General features: G+C 40.0%; 1 protein-coding gene across 2 annotated transcripts in view; it reads right to left on the bottom strand.

Moving 5' to 3' along the window:
- relch (RAB11 binding and LisH domain, coiled-coil and HEAT repeat containing) overlaps positions 1 to 16,424 on the bottom strand; it is a 36,452-nt gene extending 20,028 nt beyond the window's left edge. Inside the window, exons 1-11 of one of the 2 annotated variants that reach the window (XM_048616901.1) lie at positions 16,245 to 16,424; positions 14,547 to 14,637; positions 9,168 to 9,239; positions 8,938 to 9,078; positions 8,647 to 8,811; positions 7,146 to 7,293; positions 3,527 to 3,683; positions 3,002 to 3,125; positions 1,927 to 1,975; positions 1,151 to 1,236; positions 945 to 1,051 (exon numbers count right to left, since the gene is read on the bottom strand). In XM_048616901.1, coding sequence (XP_048472858.1) covers positions 945 to 1,051; positions 1,151 to 1,236; positions 1,927 to 1,975; positions 3,002 to 3,125; positions 3,527 to 3,683; positions 7,146 to 7,293; positions 8,647 to 8,811; positions 8,938 to 9,078; positions 9,168 to 9,239; positions 14,547 to 14,633 — 1,136 coding nt within the window. In that variant the 5' untranslated portion in view covers positions 14,634 to 14,637; positions 16,245 to 16,424. The remainder of the gene's footprint in view (positions 1 to 944; positions 1,052 to 1,150; positions 1,237 to 1,926; positions 1,976 to 3,001; positions 3,126 to 3,526; positions 3,684 to 7,145; positions 7,294 to 8,646; positions 8,812 to 8,937; positions 9,079 to 9,167; positions 9,240 to 14,546; positions 14,638 to 16,244) is intronic. The other variant, XM_048616892.1, reaches the window with a different exon arrangement.
- Between the last annotated feature and the right edge of the window lie 201 nt (positions 16,425 to 16,625).

The following is a 16,625-nucleotide window of genomic DNA, read 5'->3' as shown; positions in this document are numbered from 1 at the left end:
AGGAGCAGGAAGGCTGACGTTTCGGGCCTAGACCCTTCATCAGAAATGGGGGAGGGGAAGGGGGTTCTGAAATAAATAGGGAGAGAGGGGGAGGCGGATAGAAGATGGATAGAGGAGAAGATAGGTGGAGAGGAAACAGACAGGTCAAAGAGGCGGGGATGGAGCCAGTAAAGGTGAGTGTAGGTGGGGAGGTAGGGAGGAGATAGGTCAGTCCAGGGAGGACGGACAGGTCAAGGGGGTGGGATGAGGTTAGTAGGTAGGAGATGGGGGTGCAGCTTGAGGTGGGAGGAGGGGATAGGTGGGAGGAAGAACAGGTTAGGGAGGCGGGGACAAGCTGGGCTGGTTTTTGGATGCGGTAGGGGGAGGGGAGATTTTGAAGCTTGTGAAATCCACATTGATACCTGGATTGCTTTCTTAGGAAAATGGATAGCCATGTGTGCTGGAACATGATAAGCTTGTTGAAGTTACAACAGTATGTATTGAGGAAAGGCAATTGGATGCTATATTCAGTAAACTCAGGGATTAAGAAATACTTCCTGAACTTTGAATCTCCAGAAGTTGTTGGTTAGCATATGCATCGTTACTGGTTTGCTCCAGATAATGACCACTACGAGCCTCCTTGATTTCTTTTTAAGTGTCTATTTGCATTCTAATTGCTTCTTAAAAACTCACCAGAGAAAGTAAAGTTGGGATCCTGAGACACAGTGATAACATCCCTATCTCTACCTTGGATACATACACAAACCACAGACCAGGTCAAGGCAGACACTGGAGATGATCAAATGTTTATACTAGGGCATAAGCATCAGAAATAAAATACTGCATTTGAAGGTGGCTATCACAGCAGAAAATTACAATAGAACATCAAAAAGAACTAATGCCAGAAAATGGGGACAAACAGAATTCAGGCGTACAGAGTTTTCACAAACAATGGAATATCTTACCCTAGTTCCACAAATGAAGCCTTCAGACTATCAAGAGGTGCATGAGATAACGAAAGTGTGGTCATTACATCTTCCAAAAATCCCACGAGGAGTTTCCGGTCTTCTTCCTGCAGGACAGTTACGTTTATTCAGCATTTTAGTAAATTCATTAACTAAATCAAGAGGAAGTTGTTAAGTCTAAAATTACAAATGTCAATTTCCTTTACCTGATTGTAACAAGTGAGTACCCCTGTTGCATATATGGGAACTGTTGCCTTTGTTAGCACCCCATTGCCGGCTGTGGCCGATACGTCTTTTTGCAAAGCAAGAAACAAATGTCAATACATGTTATCCTATATCTGTTACAATTAATTCCCTTTTCAAAGGCCATTTGTTTAACTGTATCATAATTTTTGCACATTAAGAGGCCATAGCATTATATTTTGATACCTAAAATAGTTATCTTTAGAATAATTCAACTGAAGTTTTAATAAATCCAGCAGAACTTACAATAATTTCTGACACATAACCACCTTCTTTACAATCACATGAATAGCACAAACCTCTAGACTTTTTGCAACCTTATAGACAGAACAACTACGTTAAATTTTGTGCCATTCATTCATTGAATACAATTAATTTATTTTCCAATCCCAGGTGGTCACAGTCACCTCTCAAAAGGGCTGACGAGCACAAATTTTAAAACTATTTTATCAACAATGTGGAAACGTATATAATAACACAACAGGTTTCTGAAATTTTACAGTAATGCTTGTTAAAATTTTCAGAAGGCCAACTACTATTAGTGATTTTTAAAAAAAAAATTGAATTCTCAGATGTGCAGACTCAGAACATTTCAAAACAGAGCTGACATGAATTACAGAAAACCCTAACTCATATTTCTTCTATACTCTCTTCTCACCCAGAACTGTAAAATTAGGCTTTCAATAAAAAACCAGCACTGGATAGTTTAACAGAGTGGGCCGTGTGTGAGCGCGCTTACCAACAGCTTCTTCTGAAAGCCTTAGTATTTCTTGGAACTGTGGTTTTACCTAAGGTGTATAATACATCACATTAGATTAAAACAAAGGCAAAACTATTTAAAGTCAAAACAGAACTACATACCCACTATGTCAGTTGCATTTAAAACATAGGAATGGTAAATTAGATAATTAAGAAAAGCCTTCTCAGCAAGCTGAACAAAGATTGGACTTAAGCTTTTTCTTTAAGAAAAGAAAACTAAAAGTCGTCTGAGAAGAAATACACTTTTACTAGTTTTGATATTTTCGAATAGAAGAGAGGTATTATGAACAAAATGAGTAATTGTCAAAATCTAGGTTTGGACATCCAGCAGTGTTACTGGTTAAATTATCATTTCGACAGGAGCAGCTAGTGCATGTTCTGTCCTTTTGAAATTCAAGCATCTGATTATGATTTTAGATCAGACGCAATTGAAATTCAGTACAAGCCTCAAAGCCAGACACCCAGAGCTGCACTTTGACTCTACAAAAGAATGGGCATGGAGGAACAAGGTAATTTGATACTTTGCCATTCTACAGACAAATATAAACGGAAGTTTAATTAGACTTAGACAATAACTGCAACCCTAAAGAAAAAGATTTTAAAATGAATAAGCCTCAAAATAATATGCCCAGTTGCCAATGTGTTCTGACAATATAGGGCTAAAATGATCAACTATTTCATAAGATACAGATAACTCTTGCTATACTGGAACACATCTCAAAGACTATCTGGGTTTATTCTGTTAGTTTCTGGAGATCAAGGAGCATTAACGCGGAGACAGTGCAGAAAAATGGTGTTGAGGTGGAAGATCAGTCACGATCTAGTTGAATGGTACAGCAAGCTCTAAAAGGGGCAAAATGGGCCTATTTTCTAAGCTCCGAATGCAGAACTCACTCTCGAGATTAAATAGGAATTTCTTTAAGAGAGACATTGTAAACTGAACTATCACACGTAATTGTTAAAGTTACTCAATCATTTGCATTGTTCTGACACATATTTAAAAGAATAATTGGGTAAGCTGTGTAACTACTGACAAGGAGTTTAAATTAACACACCTTCGTATTTGTGAAAATTTTACCAAACGTCCGACACAGCCTCCAGAAATACCGGGAGAAATCATGGACACAGGATGTGGAGGTAACATTAATTTTACCAACAGTTTCTATCAAGTGTGGTAATCTGGAACAAAATAACGAGAGTCACTTAGAACATTTGCTCCATTTTGCGGCCGAAGCCTCAGTTATCTTCAGATGAGCAATAAAATTACCAAGGGCCAAGTAGTTCCGAGTGCTCCAACAAAATTTTTACAGTTTAAAATGTTGAGTTACTGTTAAGTTCAGTCTGCAAGATTTTACGTCATTGCACAAGAGTTAAAAAAAATTGTATTGAAATTAAAAGCCTCTTTTAAAGACATGAAGTTTAAAAACAAACTATTTTTCATATTTGAGATTACTTTCATCACTGTCATAGATAAATACGCATCCATGTCAAATGGCTCCTAAACTGACATCAATAAAAAAAACATAGCCAGTGACTTTGAAGGGACATTGGTAAAAAGGGGATGAGAGTGACCAACTCACAGCTGGTTAACGACCCACAGAAGGTTCTCCCAGCCAGTTGTGCCCTCATGTTCTAGTTGATTATCATAGAGTTGCAATAGCACTGATAACTGTTCTCGGCTTCCAATGATTGTCGCCACATCTTGAAGAGGGGAGGCCGGTCGCGGGAATCTTGTCACTAAAAGAATATAAAATTGATTCATGATTGAGACATATATATATGGCTGGTCATGTTCTCAAGAGAAGCATTTGCCAATGCTCCTCAAATTTTGTGGATGCATTAAAATTCATTAACTTTTGGCATGCTTGCTGAATTTAATCCTATAAGAGTAGAACATTCCCAATTTGGTCCCATTGCTGATCTCAGGTGGGTGCACAGCAGTCTCAAAAGGGCTTGTTCCTTGTCACATGCTTGGGTGCAGTGGCACTGGGAGCATGGTTTGCATTAGCTTCCCACTGATACAAAGTCCTGACCATTCTCAAATTCAGAAGTCACATGTCACCAGGTTATAGTCCAACAGGTTTATTCAAAACCACAAGCTTTTGGAGTGCTGCTCCTTCATTAGCTGCAGTGGGAGGGAAACACACAGGCACAGAATATATAGACAAAGAGATAAAGGTAATTAAGAGTGTGAGTGGCGCATTGACAGGTTGAATAACAAGTCTTTGCAGGTGATCAAGAGTGTCAAACAGTGCGAGTTAAGTGTCAATGGCTGAGTAACAAGTGAAGGGATGACCTATGAACCGATTAATTAAGGCAGAGGGACAATTAAAATATTCAAAAATAAGATGGTGCAGGAGACAAAGCAAATGGTTGGAATAACATGATAGGAATCAGAGTCGCATGAGAAAAGTCTAACCAAAGTAACAAGTAATCTAAAATTGTACAAACTAATTGATTTAGAGAGATAGTAACAAGTTATTAAGATAACACTTAACATTTGACACGATCACCTTGACACACTTAATTACCTGGAATTACCTTTATCTCGTCTATTTACTCTGTGCCTGTGCGCTCCCCTCCCACTTCAGCTGACCAAGTCGCAGCACTCCAAAAGCTTGTGATTTTGAATAAACTTTTGGACTATAACCTGGTATTGTGTGAATTTTGCTTTTGTCCACACCAGCAACTCCACATCATGCATAACATTCACAGAACACAATCAACTCTACCTTATCTTCCATAGAAAATGCTCTGCACAAATACATTTCAATTCCGTAATCTCCGATAATTAAGCAAATTTCCAAAACATTTTGTATTACTTAGAACTCAACCATTCAACCCTTATTGCTGGTTAGCTATCTTCCATGTGTGACATACCACCAAAAAACCATCCACCCTGTAACCATCTGGCTCACCTTGTTCATTGTGGCCCTCTGCATGAGCAATTCATTGAGCACCACTCCACATCTCTACCTGTAGCCCTTTACGGAAACTGATCCCATTCCCTTTTGAATGCCTTGATCGAACCTGTTTCCAACCTCACTTAGGCAGTGCATTCCAGATCCTAGTCACCTATGCATAAAAAAAGTTTTACCTCTTATCACTATTGCTTCTTTCAGCAATCAACTCCCATTTGGTTCTTAATCCTCTGGAACAGCTTTTCCCTATCTATTCATCCAGGTTCCTCATGATTTTGAATGCCACTATCAAATTTCCTTTCAATCTTCTCTTCTCCAAGGAAAACTGCTCCAACCTACCCACATAACTGAAATATTTCATCCTGGGACCACTCGCATGAATCTTTTCTACATCTGCTCTAACACATTCGCATCCTTCCTTGAACGTGGTGCCCAAAACCGGGCACGATACTGCAGCTGAGGGTCAACTAGTTTTATACAAGTTCAACATAACCTCCTTATTCTTGTATTCCATTTCTCCATTGATGAAACCAGGATGCCATGTGCTTTACTGACTGCTCCCTTAACCCCATCTTGCCATCTTGAACAATTTGTGCACGTACATACCAAGAGGCCTCAACTCCAGAGCTCCCTTTAGAATTGTACCCTTTATTATACTTTATCCCTTTGTATCTTTCCTACCAAATTTAAACATTTCACACCTCTCAGCATTAAATCTCGTTTGATCTCTCAGCATTATAGTTGGTTTGTCTAAGAACAGGAATCATTACCTTCTAAAGTACCCAGTATTAACATTTAACGAGATATTTTAAGGCAGATCGTGATGCATAAAGATAGCTTGGTAAATACGTTTGAAGACTAAAAAAGAAAACTACAATGGCGTATCAACAGGTTAAGTGAGCGGGTAAAGTTCTGACAAATGGAGAACAATGTGGGGAGATGTGAAATTGTCCAATTTGGTAGAAAGGATATAAAAGAAGCATATTACCTAAACAATGAGAGTTTGTAGAGTTCCTAGAGATGCAGAAGGATCTGGGTGTTCTCATACATGAAACATGACAGACTAGTATGCAGGTACACCAAATAATTAGGAAATAGAATGTTATTTATTAGGAGGGGAATGGAATATAAATGTAGAGGGGTTATGGTTCAGTTTACAGGGACACTGGTGAGACAGCATTGGAGAACTGTGTGCAGTATTGGTTACCTTATTTAAGGAAAGATGTAAATATTTTGGAAGTAGTTTACAGGTGGTTTACCAGAATAATACCTAGAATGTGCAGGGTGTCTTATGAGGAAAGATTGGACAGGCTTGCATTTGCTGGAGTTTAGAAGAGCTGACTTGAGTGAAACATGCAAAGTCCTGAGGGTCCTTGACAGAGTAGATGTGGAGAGAATGTCTCCTCTTATGCAGGAGACTAAGCCTAGAGGTCAGTGCTTAAAGATCAGGAGTCACCCTGATTCAAAGTCCCTAGACTCTATTTCCACTGCTTTTACAAGAAGAGAACTTTGAATAGTTTTAAGGTGGAAGTGGATAGGTTATTGACTAGCAAGGGAGCGGAAGGTTTAATCAGGGGTAGGTGGGGATGTGTTTTGAGGTTAGAGTCAGATCAACTATGGTCTTATTGAATTGAGGAGCCACCTTGAGGGGCCAAACGTCCCACTCCTGCTGTTAATTGGCAATGTAGTAGGATTAATGAGGCATAAATTTGGTCTACTTAATTTTATTATTTGGAAGCAAAAAACTTGAATGACCAAAATGTAGCACAAATCAAATAACGATGATAAATACCAATAGTTTGAAGGAAAAGTTTTAAGAGGATGGTTACACTGGGAGAGGAGAGGGCTAAGGTTGAAGGGAATTCTCTTGCTGGTCTTTCACAACTTGAAGACCCTGGAATCAGAGGAAATGTTATTCCCAACAATTCTTTTCTTGTATTTTCCATGGACTATCTGCTAGCTTATAGCAAATGAACAAGAAAATCTTGCGGTTATTCACCTAAAACTAATTATGAGTGTCATTAGAATGCTTGCTATACCCAACAAAACATCACATTGTCATTCAGCTCAAAGATAATTCTTATACCATGTACCAATCCTTAATTACTACTTCTCTCTAAATTCTAGGAGTGCATGTCATGAAGTAATAAGGTTCTCAATGTAGATGTGAACATGGGAAACTCAAAATAGTTACAATTATCAAGTGTGGCCTCACCAAATCTGCACTTGGACCATTATTATAAACACTGTTCAAGCAAATCACTGTACAATACAATACCCTCTATCTGTGGCACTTCTCCTTGAAGCTTTGCTTTACTTGCAAAAGGAGCATTTTTCAGAACCAGTGCAAAAAGTGGCGGAATTAGTGATTGCATGGCTGAAAGATGTAGGTGGAGTTTATGCTCGTCGAGTCCATGCTCTCCATCCTATATACAAAAAAAAAGTCGACAGAATAGGGTTTAGAAACAAATTAGGCCTCAGATTTGCATCAGTAATACACATCTTAAAAAGCAAATTTAGTATATGAACTACACAAAGTCAAATATCAACACAAAACATTTTAAACGTTCTACAGTGTTCATCATCACTTTGAAGATTGTCTTGCAGATCAAGTTAAATTTGTTTAATGAAAGCAAAGCAAATATTAACATATTTAGTTTTGAAAATTTCGAATTTCCGCATACAATCTGAATTATTTTACAAGGTTATATCCAATAAGAATATTCTGATATCGGTCTGTGAAAAGTGCTTACAAGTCAAAAAGTGAGAGATTTTACATACTTTATGTAAAAATGCTATGGTTTTTAGGATAGTTTCTTACAACACCATGTTCTACAGCTGCCCAGAGAGCTGGCCATACTAAATCTGGTACAGTGCAATGAGATACGATTAAATGAACGATCTCATAACAAAGACAGCCCCAGGCAGTAAAAGTGACATTTCATATTCAGTTTGAGGGAGAGAAAGTAAAGGACAAATAAAGACAAGTGAGGGCATAAAAGTAGAGCTGGCTTAGAGAATTGGTAAATTAGATTAAAGGATTGGTCAACAGAGATGTCATAAAAGACATTTAAAGGGATATTCAAGAATACATAGACTAGATACATTGAAATAGTAAGCAAAACTCCAAGGGTAGACGCAACATTTAGGGTTAACTAGAAAATGTCAAAGATAGCATCAAACTTAAAGAAAAAAAAACACTTGAACAAATGGTCAAAAGATTAATGAGAATAAAAATAGAGTCACAAAGAAAGCTAGACAAAAACATAAAAACAATAAGAATTTCTACAGATATTTAAAAAGGAAAAAGAATAACAATGTGCATTTACATACTGCCTAAACTGTCTCCAGGTCATTGTCAAATGAGATTTGAAATCAAGCAGCACCTGAAAAGCATTCTGGAGAGACAGCTAAAATTTGTTCAAATAAGCAAGTTTTAGACAAAGTCTTAAAGAAGCAGACAGGGGTAGGGAGACAAGAATGTTTTGAGGGGAATTCCAGACCTCGGGGCCCAAGAAGCTAGAGACATGGTCGCCAACTGTGGGGCCATTAGATTTGGGAATGGTCATGGGGCCCAAATTGAATGAGTGCTGAGTTCTCATGCAGATATAGGGCTGGGTAGATTGGGAGTGGGAAGGACAGGAGGGATTTGAAGGGAAAGGTGAGAATTTTAAAATTGAAGTAGCAGTGGACTGGAATCATAAACAAGTAACTACAGTAATGATTAATTAACTGGACTTGCATCAAGATTTAAAATATGATGTATCTTTTACACCTACCCTGAGTATTTTTTCAATGTTGCTTAGCAGAGTCGGAATGAGATGGGACTGAAGTTTACCCAGCTCTGTGGTCCATGCTGCAAAAGCTGGCAGGAAAACTTGATGCGTAGCATTAATTACCCTTTCTGAGGGGTCATTTAAGGCAGACATCTGCAATTCAAAACCCTGTGGTTGGGGAAGAGAAAGCCAATTTATATAGAGGAACAACAAAATGTGGGAATTTCCATGAAGATATTTGATCTGAATAGAAAGAAAATCCAAAAACTGTAGTTACTTGCAACAGTACTATACCTGCAAATATTTGTCAGGATCATCAATGTAAGCCATAATAATACCAAGGCTTTTAATGACTGCTTCTCGCACAAGATCTGCCTTATCCTCTGTCAACATCTGCTGCAGCATTGAGAGCACCAATGAACTGCGAATCTCTTTCTGGAAGTGGGAATCATCAATTTAGCGCAGTAATCGCTATGTTTATTCAGTCATTTTAAAACAGAAAAAGAGAGTTAAATGCTTCTTACAGGCAAGTAGGGTGCAAGGGCTCCACAGGCTTCAGCCACCAGCAATCTTCGCTCTGGATATTTGTGATTGATCTGGAGGAGGGGGGAAGATAACGCCAAGACATGAACAAAACGCTTGTTAATTTCCTTGTCTCTATGGTGACAAATACACCAGATTAAATCAACAATAGATAGAAAGATAGATAACAGGAAAATGAAGGCAGTTCAATTCACAAGCATTTTCACTGATGCTGTAAGATTGTGTTACAAGTGGTACCCAAGTGGAGAAAGTAGGAGTAACCAAATAAAGCATTTATCTTTGTATCAGAGATAGTAGGAACTGCAGGTGCTGGAAAATCTGAGATAACAAGGTGTAGAGCTGGATGAACACAGCAGGCCAAGCAGCATCATAGGAGCAGGAAGGCTGACGTTTTGGGCCTAGACCCTTCATCAGATTCATTTCTGATCCTGACCCCAGCCTTGGTTCAAACATGGAGTCCAAGTATCATTGACTGCATCTATACCTCCTGCTGCCTCGGGAAAACAACCAACATAATCAAAGACCACTCCCACCCTGGTTATACTCTCTTCCACTTTCTTCCGTTAGGCAGAAGTTACAAAAGTTTGAATACACGTACGAATAGATTCAAGATCAGCTTCTTCCCTGCTGTATCAGACTTTTGAATAGGCCTCCCAAATGTTAGTTCTGATATCTCTCTCTGCCCCTTCTCCTCAGCTCTAACACTGTATTCTGCATTCTGTTCTACTACCCTGACGCACTTTCTGTGGTACGATCTGCCTGTACAGCACACAAAATAACGCTTTTCACTGTATCGCACTACATGTGACAATAATAAATCAAACAAACATGGACAAAAGAACTGAATGCCAGAGGTGAGCTGAGAGCGACAGCCCTTGACGTCAAGGCTGTGTTCGACCGAGTGTGGAATCAAGGAGCCCTAGCAAAATTGGAATCAATAGGTACAAGGGGGCAAATTCTCTGCTGATTGTAGTCATACCTGAAACATAGGAAGATAGTTGTGGTTGTGGGAGGTCAGTCATCTCAGGAGTTCCTCAGGATAATGTCCTAGGCCCAACCACCTTCAATTGCTTCATCAATGACCCTCTCTTGATCGTAAGGTCAAAAGTGGGGATGTCACTGATGATAGCACAATGTTTAACATCGTTCATGACTCCTCAGTCCATGCTCAAATGCAACAAGATCCAACAATATCCAGGCTTGGGCTGACAAGTAACATGTGGGCCCTACAAATGCCAGGCTATGGCCATCACTGATAAGTGGTGATATAACCACTGCCTCTTGATATTCAATAGTGATACCATCACTGAAACTCCCACTAACATCCTTGGGGTTACCATTAACCAGAAAATTGGACTCACCACATAAACAGCGGTTACAAGAACAGGTCAGAGGCTAGGAATCCTGCCATGAATAACTCAAATCCTGAATCCCCAAAGCCTGTCCACCATCGACAAGGCACAAATCAGGAATGTGATGGAGTACTCTCCAGTCGTCTGGATGGGTGCAGCTCCAACACCACTCACGATGCTTGACACCATCCAGGACAAAGCAAGGGGTTGATTGGCACCACATCCACAAGCATCCACTCCCTCCACCACTGACACTCAGGTCCAAATCCATGGGCACTTCCATCTAGAAGGATAAGGGCAGCAGATACTTGGGAACACCACCACCTTCAAGTTCCCCTCCAAGCCACTTACCATCCTGACTTGAAAATAGTTCCTTCATTGTTGCTGGGTCAAAATCTTGGAATTCCCTCTCTAACAGCATTGTGGGTCAACCCACAGCATATGGACTGCAGCGATTCAAATGGTCAGCTCACCACCACATTCTCAAGGGCAACTAGGGATGGGCAATAAATGCTGACCCAGCCAGTGACACCCATGTCCCACAAATGAATAATAAAGTTTCAGGCACCTTATTTAAGGAAGAATGTTAAAGTCCTGGACAGAATTCTACAGAGATTTACTAGAATGATACCAGGAATGAGAGATTTTAGATAGAAGGAAAAATTAGAGAAATTTGGCTTATTATCCTTGGAGCAGAGAAGATTAAGTGGTGACCTTACTGAGGTGTTAAAAATTGTGAACAATTGTGACAGGGTAAAGAATGATATTCTGCTTCGATTTGTTGTTAGGTCAGTAAGTAGTAGTCACAATTTCAACACTGTCAGCAAAACAGCTAGGAGTGAGATGGAAATACTTTATTCAGACAGTGGTTAGGATTTGGAATGCACAACTTCGGACAGAGGTGGAGGCAGATGCTATAGGAGGTTTCGAAAGAGAGCCGAATTTTGAAAGTGATGAAGTTAGGAGGGCTATAGAGATAGGACTGGAGAATGAGACTAGCTTGGTATGGACATGATTGGCCTCCTTCTATACTGTAAAATTCAGTGTTCTATAAAGGCAAGGCAATGCAAAAAAGGAACCTCCAGGAATGTTCAGAGTGAGAGTGTGCTATGACACTCAGCATTTTGGGGATGCAGCCTGGTCCAATCATGAACTAGGTTCGTGTTGTCCCAGAGCACAGTTTCCTTGCTGAAGCATGACAATGATAGTAGCCAATGCAGCTTGAGGTGCAGCATTAAAATGCAGAACCGTCCTGTAAGCGAACAGCAAATGTGCCATGTGGGTTCTCAGAGGCTGGAACATATTGGATATCAATGTCTACCGACACGGAGAGTTGGTGGCCAATGGCCAGGAAGTACTGAAATGTTGGTACCTATTATACAGTCAGAGTAATACAGCATGGAAACAGAACCTTTGGTCCAACCAGTCCATGCTGGCCATAATCCCAAACTAAACTAGTCCCATCTACCTGCGCCTGGCCCATATCCCTCCATGTCCTATTCATTTACTTATCTAAATGCCTTTTAGATGTTGTAACTGTATCTGCATCCACCACTTCCTCTCAAAGTTCATTCCACATGCGAAGCACTGTGAAAAAACATTGCCTCTCGTCTTTTTTAAAATACTTCTCCTCTCACCTTAAAATATGCCCCGGGTCTTGAAATCCCCCACCCTAGAAAAAAAGATACCTGTCATTCACCTTATCTGTACCCCTCATTATTTTAGTAAACCTCCTACACTCCAGTGAAAAAATTTCCAGCCTCTCCTTAGAACTCAAACCCTCCATTCCTGACAATACTCTGGCAAATCTCTTCTGAACCCTCTCCAGCTTATGAATATCCTTTCTAAAACAGGGTGACCTGAACTGGACGCTGTACTCCCGAAGAGGCCTCACCAACATTCTGTACAACCTCAGCGTAACACCCCAACTCCTGTATTCAAAAGTCTGAGCAATGAAGGCACGCATGCTAAATGCCTAACCACCTTATCTATAGAGGATGCAAACTTCAAAGAACTGTGTACCTGAACCCATGGGTCTCTCTGTTCAACAACACTGCCCAAGGCCCTACTTTTAATGGTATGTCTCGTCTTTGTTTGTTTTACCAAAATGGAATAGCTCGCATTTATCCAAATTAAACTCCATCTGCCAATCCTCAGCCCATTGAATCACTTGATCAAGATCTCTTTGTAATCTTAGATAACCTTCTTCACTGTCCACTATACCACCAATCTTGGTGTCAACCGCAAAATGTATTAACCATGCCTTCCAAAACATTTATATAAATGAAAAACAAAGTGGAACCAGCATCAATCCCTGTGGAAAATTGCTGGTCACAGGTCTCCAGTCTGAAAAACAACCCTGTTGTCCAACATGGGGTTGCTTGAATAAGTGGTAGCTGAATTCGGCAAGTGTTTCATAGAATCATAGAATCCCTACAGTGTGGAAACAGGCCCTTCGGCCCAACAAGTCCACACTGACTCTTGGAGGATCCCACCCAGACCCATCCCCCACAACCCACCTAAGCTACAGATCCCTGAACACTACGGGCAATTTAGCATGGCCAATCCACCTAACCTGTTTGTGTGTCAAGTTTCTTGATGACAATCTTGCTTGGAAAGTTTGGTAAAACAGAGCCAGAGTATTAATGAGGCATTAACAAAGCATTTAAACAATAATCACCATCAACTGGCAGCTCACTAGTGCCTTGTGAGAATTTCACCCTGTCACTTGTGAAAAGTGCTAAAGGTAGCGAGAGTTGCTCCTGGTGTCAAGATTGGTCTTGTCACCTGATTCTGCCAGATATCTCGCCACAGCCCTGTAAATATTTCATTCTTTTGAAAGTGCCAGGGTACAGCTGGTCAAATATTCTTCAGCTGTGACTCCAAAAGCAGCCTCCGAAAAGCATCAACCCAATGGGTGGATCTGCTGTGGCTGAGAAACACCTCTGTGGTCTCAGAAACTGTAAAACATTTATATTACTGAGGTAACCATGGTAATATACATTCCACTCTGCTGGCCTATGTAGGTGTCACTTCATCATTAGGCTTTCTAATGAGGTTTTGTAACTAGTTCATTGATGCTTCACTCGGGGGAAATCCAACTTCCCCATTGTTATCAATAAAATAACTTCACGATGAATAAAGGAAGTCCTGAGGAAGTACTGTGCTAAATCTACATTAGGCTTCACCCTTCAGGAGGTTTTTCATAAATGAAGGAAAAGTATCTTGAGCACTGGTGATAGAATAATCAATTACATTTGTAACAAATTTGGAAAATGAATGCAAGGAGTAAGATGGAGTTCATCAAACTGAACCGACACGCCTATGGTAACCCAAGGCATTGTTGTCAATTGCACAGGACACAAACTTCAGGAGTATTTTTTAAGAAAAGCAAAATAAATAAACTGAAATTCTCAATAGTGGTATATGAAAGTTAGGGATTTCACAAGAGAACCTAATATATCTAAAACTCTAATGCAGGAGAGACAAACAAAATGAGATAGTTACAATGGCAGAAAGGGAGCCAAAGATGCAAATGTCTTCAGATGGCAGAGTTGATGGGGTGATTTTCCACAATAGTGTCAAAATCCATAGATGTGTCAAAACGGGTTTTATAAAAAAAATCTGGCTCCCCGAGTTCCCCAAATATTTGAGGGCTATGTTCCATAAATTCCTTTTGCAACATTAACCACAACATCTCTATTTTCCCCTGGCATTCACATGGCCAAGATTCAAATGCTTGATTCAGTTGGATTGGCTCAGATTGTTCTGCAATGACAACCTGCCGAGCAGCAATTATCAAACATCTTAAAGCTCCAGATTTTATATTCGCATGGGTACCAAATCATTTCTGCAATTAGATTCTTTAAATCAAATACAGTCTTCACCAAGTCACTTCTATTACTTTAAAGCTCAAGTTGTAAAAAATTAATCAGCAAATGAGAAGGTAATTACTGAATCTGGTGGCTACGTTTTTTTTTTAAAAAAAAAGTTAGATGTTGCACTTACCTGCTCCCAGCACTGTGGTAAAAGTTCAGCCTCAACACGGGTAGGTCCAACATGCCGAGCAAATGCTACACAGCCTGTTAAAATCATCTGTCTGGATCGAACCGGAAGAAAAATTCTAGATTATTGACAGAGAGACTATGCATCCTAAAAAAAAAACACTCAGCACATTTGATGAAACCAGTTCAGATCCCTTTCCATTTTGTTAGCCAGTCCACTATCTCACAAATAAGGGTTCCCCAAAACGTCGAGTCGAATGCAAAATGTTTTCTTAAGAGTTGAGAAATGGTTTATCCAATGAACAAAAGGGAGACACATCAAAAACTGTGGTTTACCATTGGCTTTAGTTTCCACGTAAGCATTATTATAGATGGAATATTTTCTTCAAAGTGTTTCCACCAAAACTACTCTTCATTCTTGATGACTATAATTGATTAAACTCAATGCGAATTATTTATCTGGTTTAGGATATTGATTTAGCTGGTACCCTACTGTGGGATCATAACTGAAAGGAGTAAACCAACAGGTAAGAAAGGCTGAACTTTTTTGAGGATGAAGAAGTCTGAAGATTTATATTTTACAAGAAAAGGTGGGCAAGCGCGGGGAATAATTGCTGTAAATGGGTTAGAGAACGAGCGGTGGAAGAGTGTTCGAGGGTGTGCTGTGAGGAGAATGCAGAGATGTTGCAGTGTTATTTGGACAGGCTGAGCAAGGAGCCAAATGCCTGATAGATACAGTACAAGGTAGATAAATGTCAGGTTATCTACTTTAGCAGCAAAAATAGGAAGGCAGATTATTATTTGAATGGTTGTAAATTGAGAAAGGGGAATGTTCAATGGGAGTTGGGTGTCCTTGCGCACGATTCACTGAAAGCAAACTTGCAGGAGCAGCAGGCAGTAAAAAGGCAAACAGTATGTTGGCCTTCATAGTAAGAGGATTTGAGTACAGGAACAAAGATGCCTTGCTGCAATTAAACAGGGCATTGGTGAGGCTGCACCAGGAATGGCATATATAGTCTTGGTCTCCTTATCTGAGGAAGGATGTTCTTGCAAACGAGAGAGTGCAGCAAAGGTTTACCAAATTTAATTCTTGGATGGCAGGATGGACGTATTAGGGGAGATGGAATCAGTTAGGATTGTTATTCACTGGAGTTTAGGAGAATGAGGGGGAATCTCAGAAGGGTATAACATTCAAACAGAACTAGACAGGTTAGATGCAGGAAGGATATCCTCAATGTTGGGGACAGTCCAGAACCAGGGGCCGTAGTTAGAAATTTCTTCACCCAGAGTGGTGACCCTGTGGAATTCACTATCACAGAAAGTGGTAGAGGCCAAAATATTGTGTTTTTGAGGAGGTAGGTAGGTACAGCTCTTGTGGCTAAAGGGATCAAGGGATATGGGAGGAAGGCTGGATTAGAGTATTGTGCTCCAGGATCAGTCTTGACCATATTCAATGGCGAAGCAGGCTTGAGGGGTCAGATGGCCTATTCCTGCTCTTATCTTCTATATTTCTATTTAAACATTTAATAAAAATAGTGCACTTTTCAATTAAAGCAGTGCCTAAAGGACCTCCTAAAAAAGGTTGTTCTGTTGGTCCAGTCAACAACAGCTATGCATTGAGACAAGAGCATATGCATGCCAAGGAAATGTGGTGACTGTTGTTCAGGAGTGAGTTTATTAGATACACAGCAACTGCTCTTACCTTTGTTCATCATCTGGACGTTTAATTAGGTTGAACAGAATGTGTAGAAGCTGATCCCTCTCCTTGGGTTCAGGGTGGAGGCAAGCTGTACACAGGATTAGAGGAATTAGCTCCTAAGTCAGGGAGGGAAAAGAAACAGATAAATAACATGCAATATAGTATTTGCATACAGCTGGTTTATTTTTATCTACAAAAAAAAAAAATCTTTGACATTGTCATTCAACAGGTTGTCCGCGTCCATTGTTGTGAGTTTCATAATCAGCAGCAAAACACTAGTCCTCATCCTGAAGCATGACTTGGTGACTTTTTCCCCCCTCCAGTCCTACTGCTGATTTCACTCTCCTGATCTTTTTAATGGTGCCAATGAAGCAGTGATCATCA

Source organism: Rhincodon typus, chromosome 2, assembly GCF_021869965.1.
Source record: "Rhincodon typus isolate 14 chromosome 2, sRhiTyp1.1, whole genome shotgun sequence".
In the NCBI taxonomy this organism is placed as follows: domain Eukaryota; kingdom Metazoa; phylum Chordata; class Chondrichthyes; order Orectolobiformes; family Rhincodontidae; genus Rhincodon; species Rhincodon typus.
Note: the sequence above shows the minus strand (reverse complement) of the source record. Positions and strands in the feature narration are given on the sequence as shown.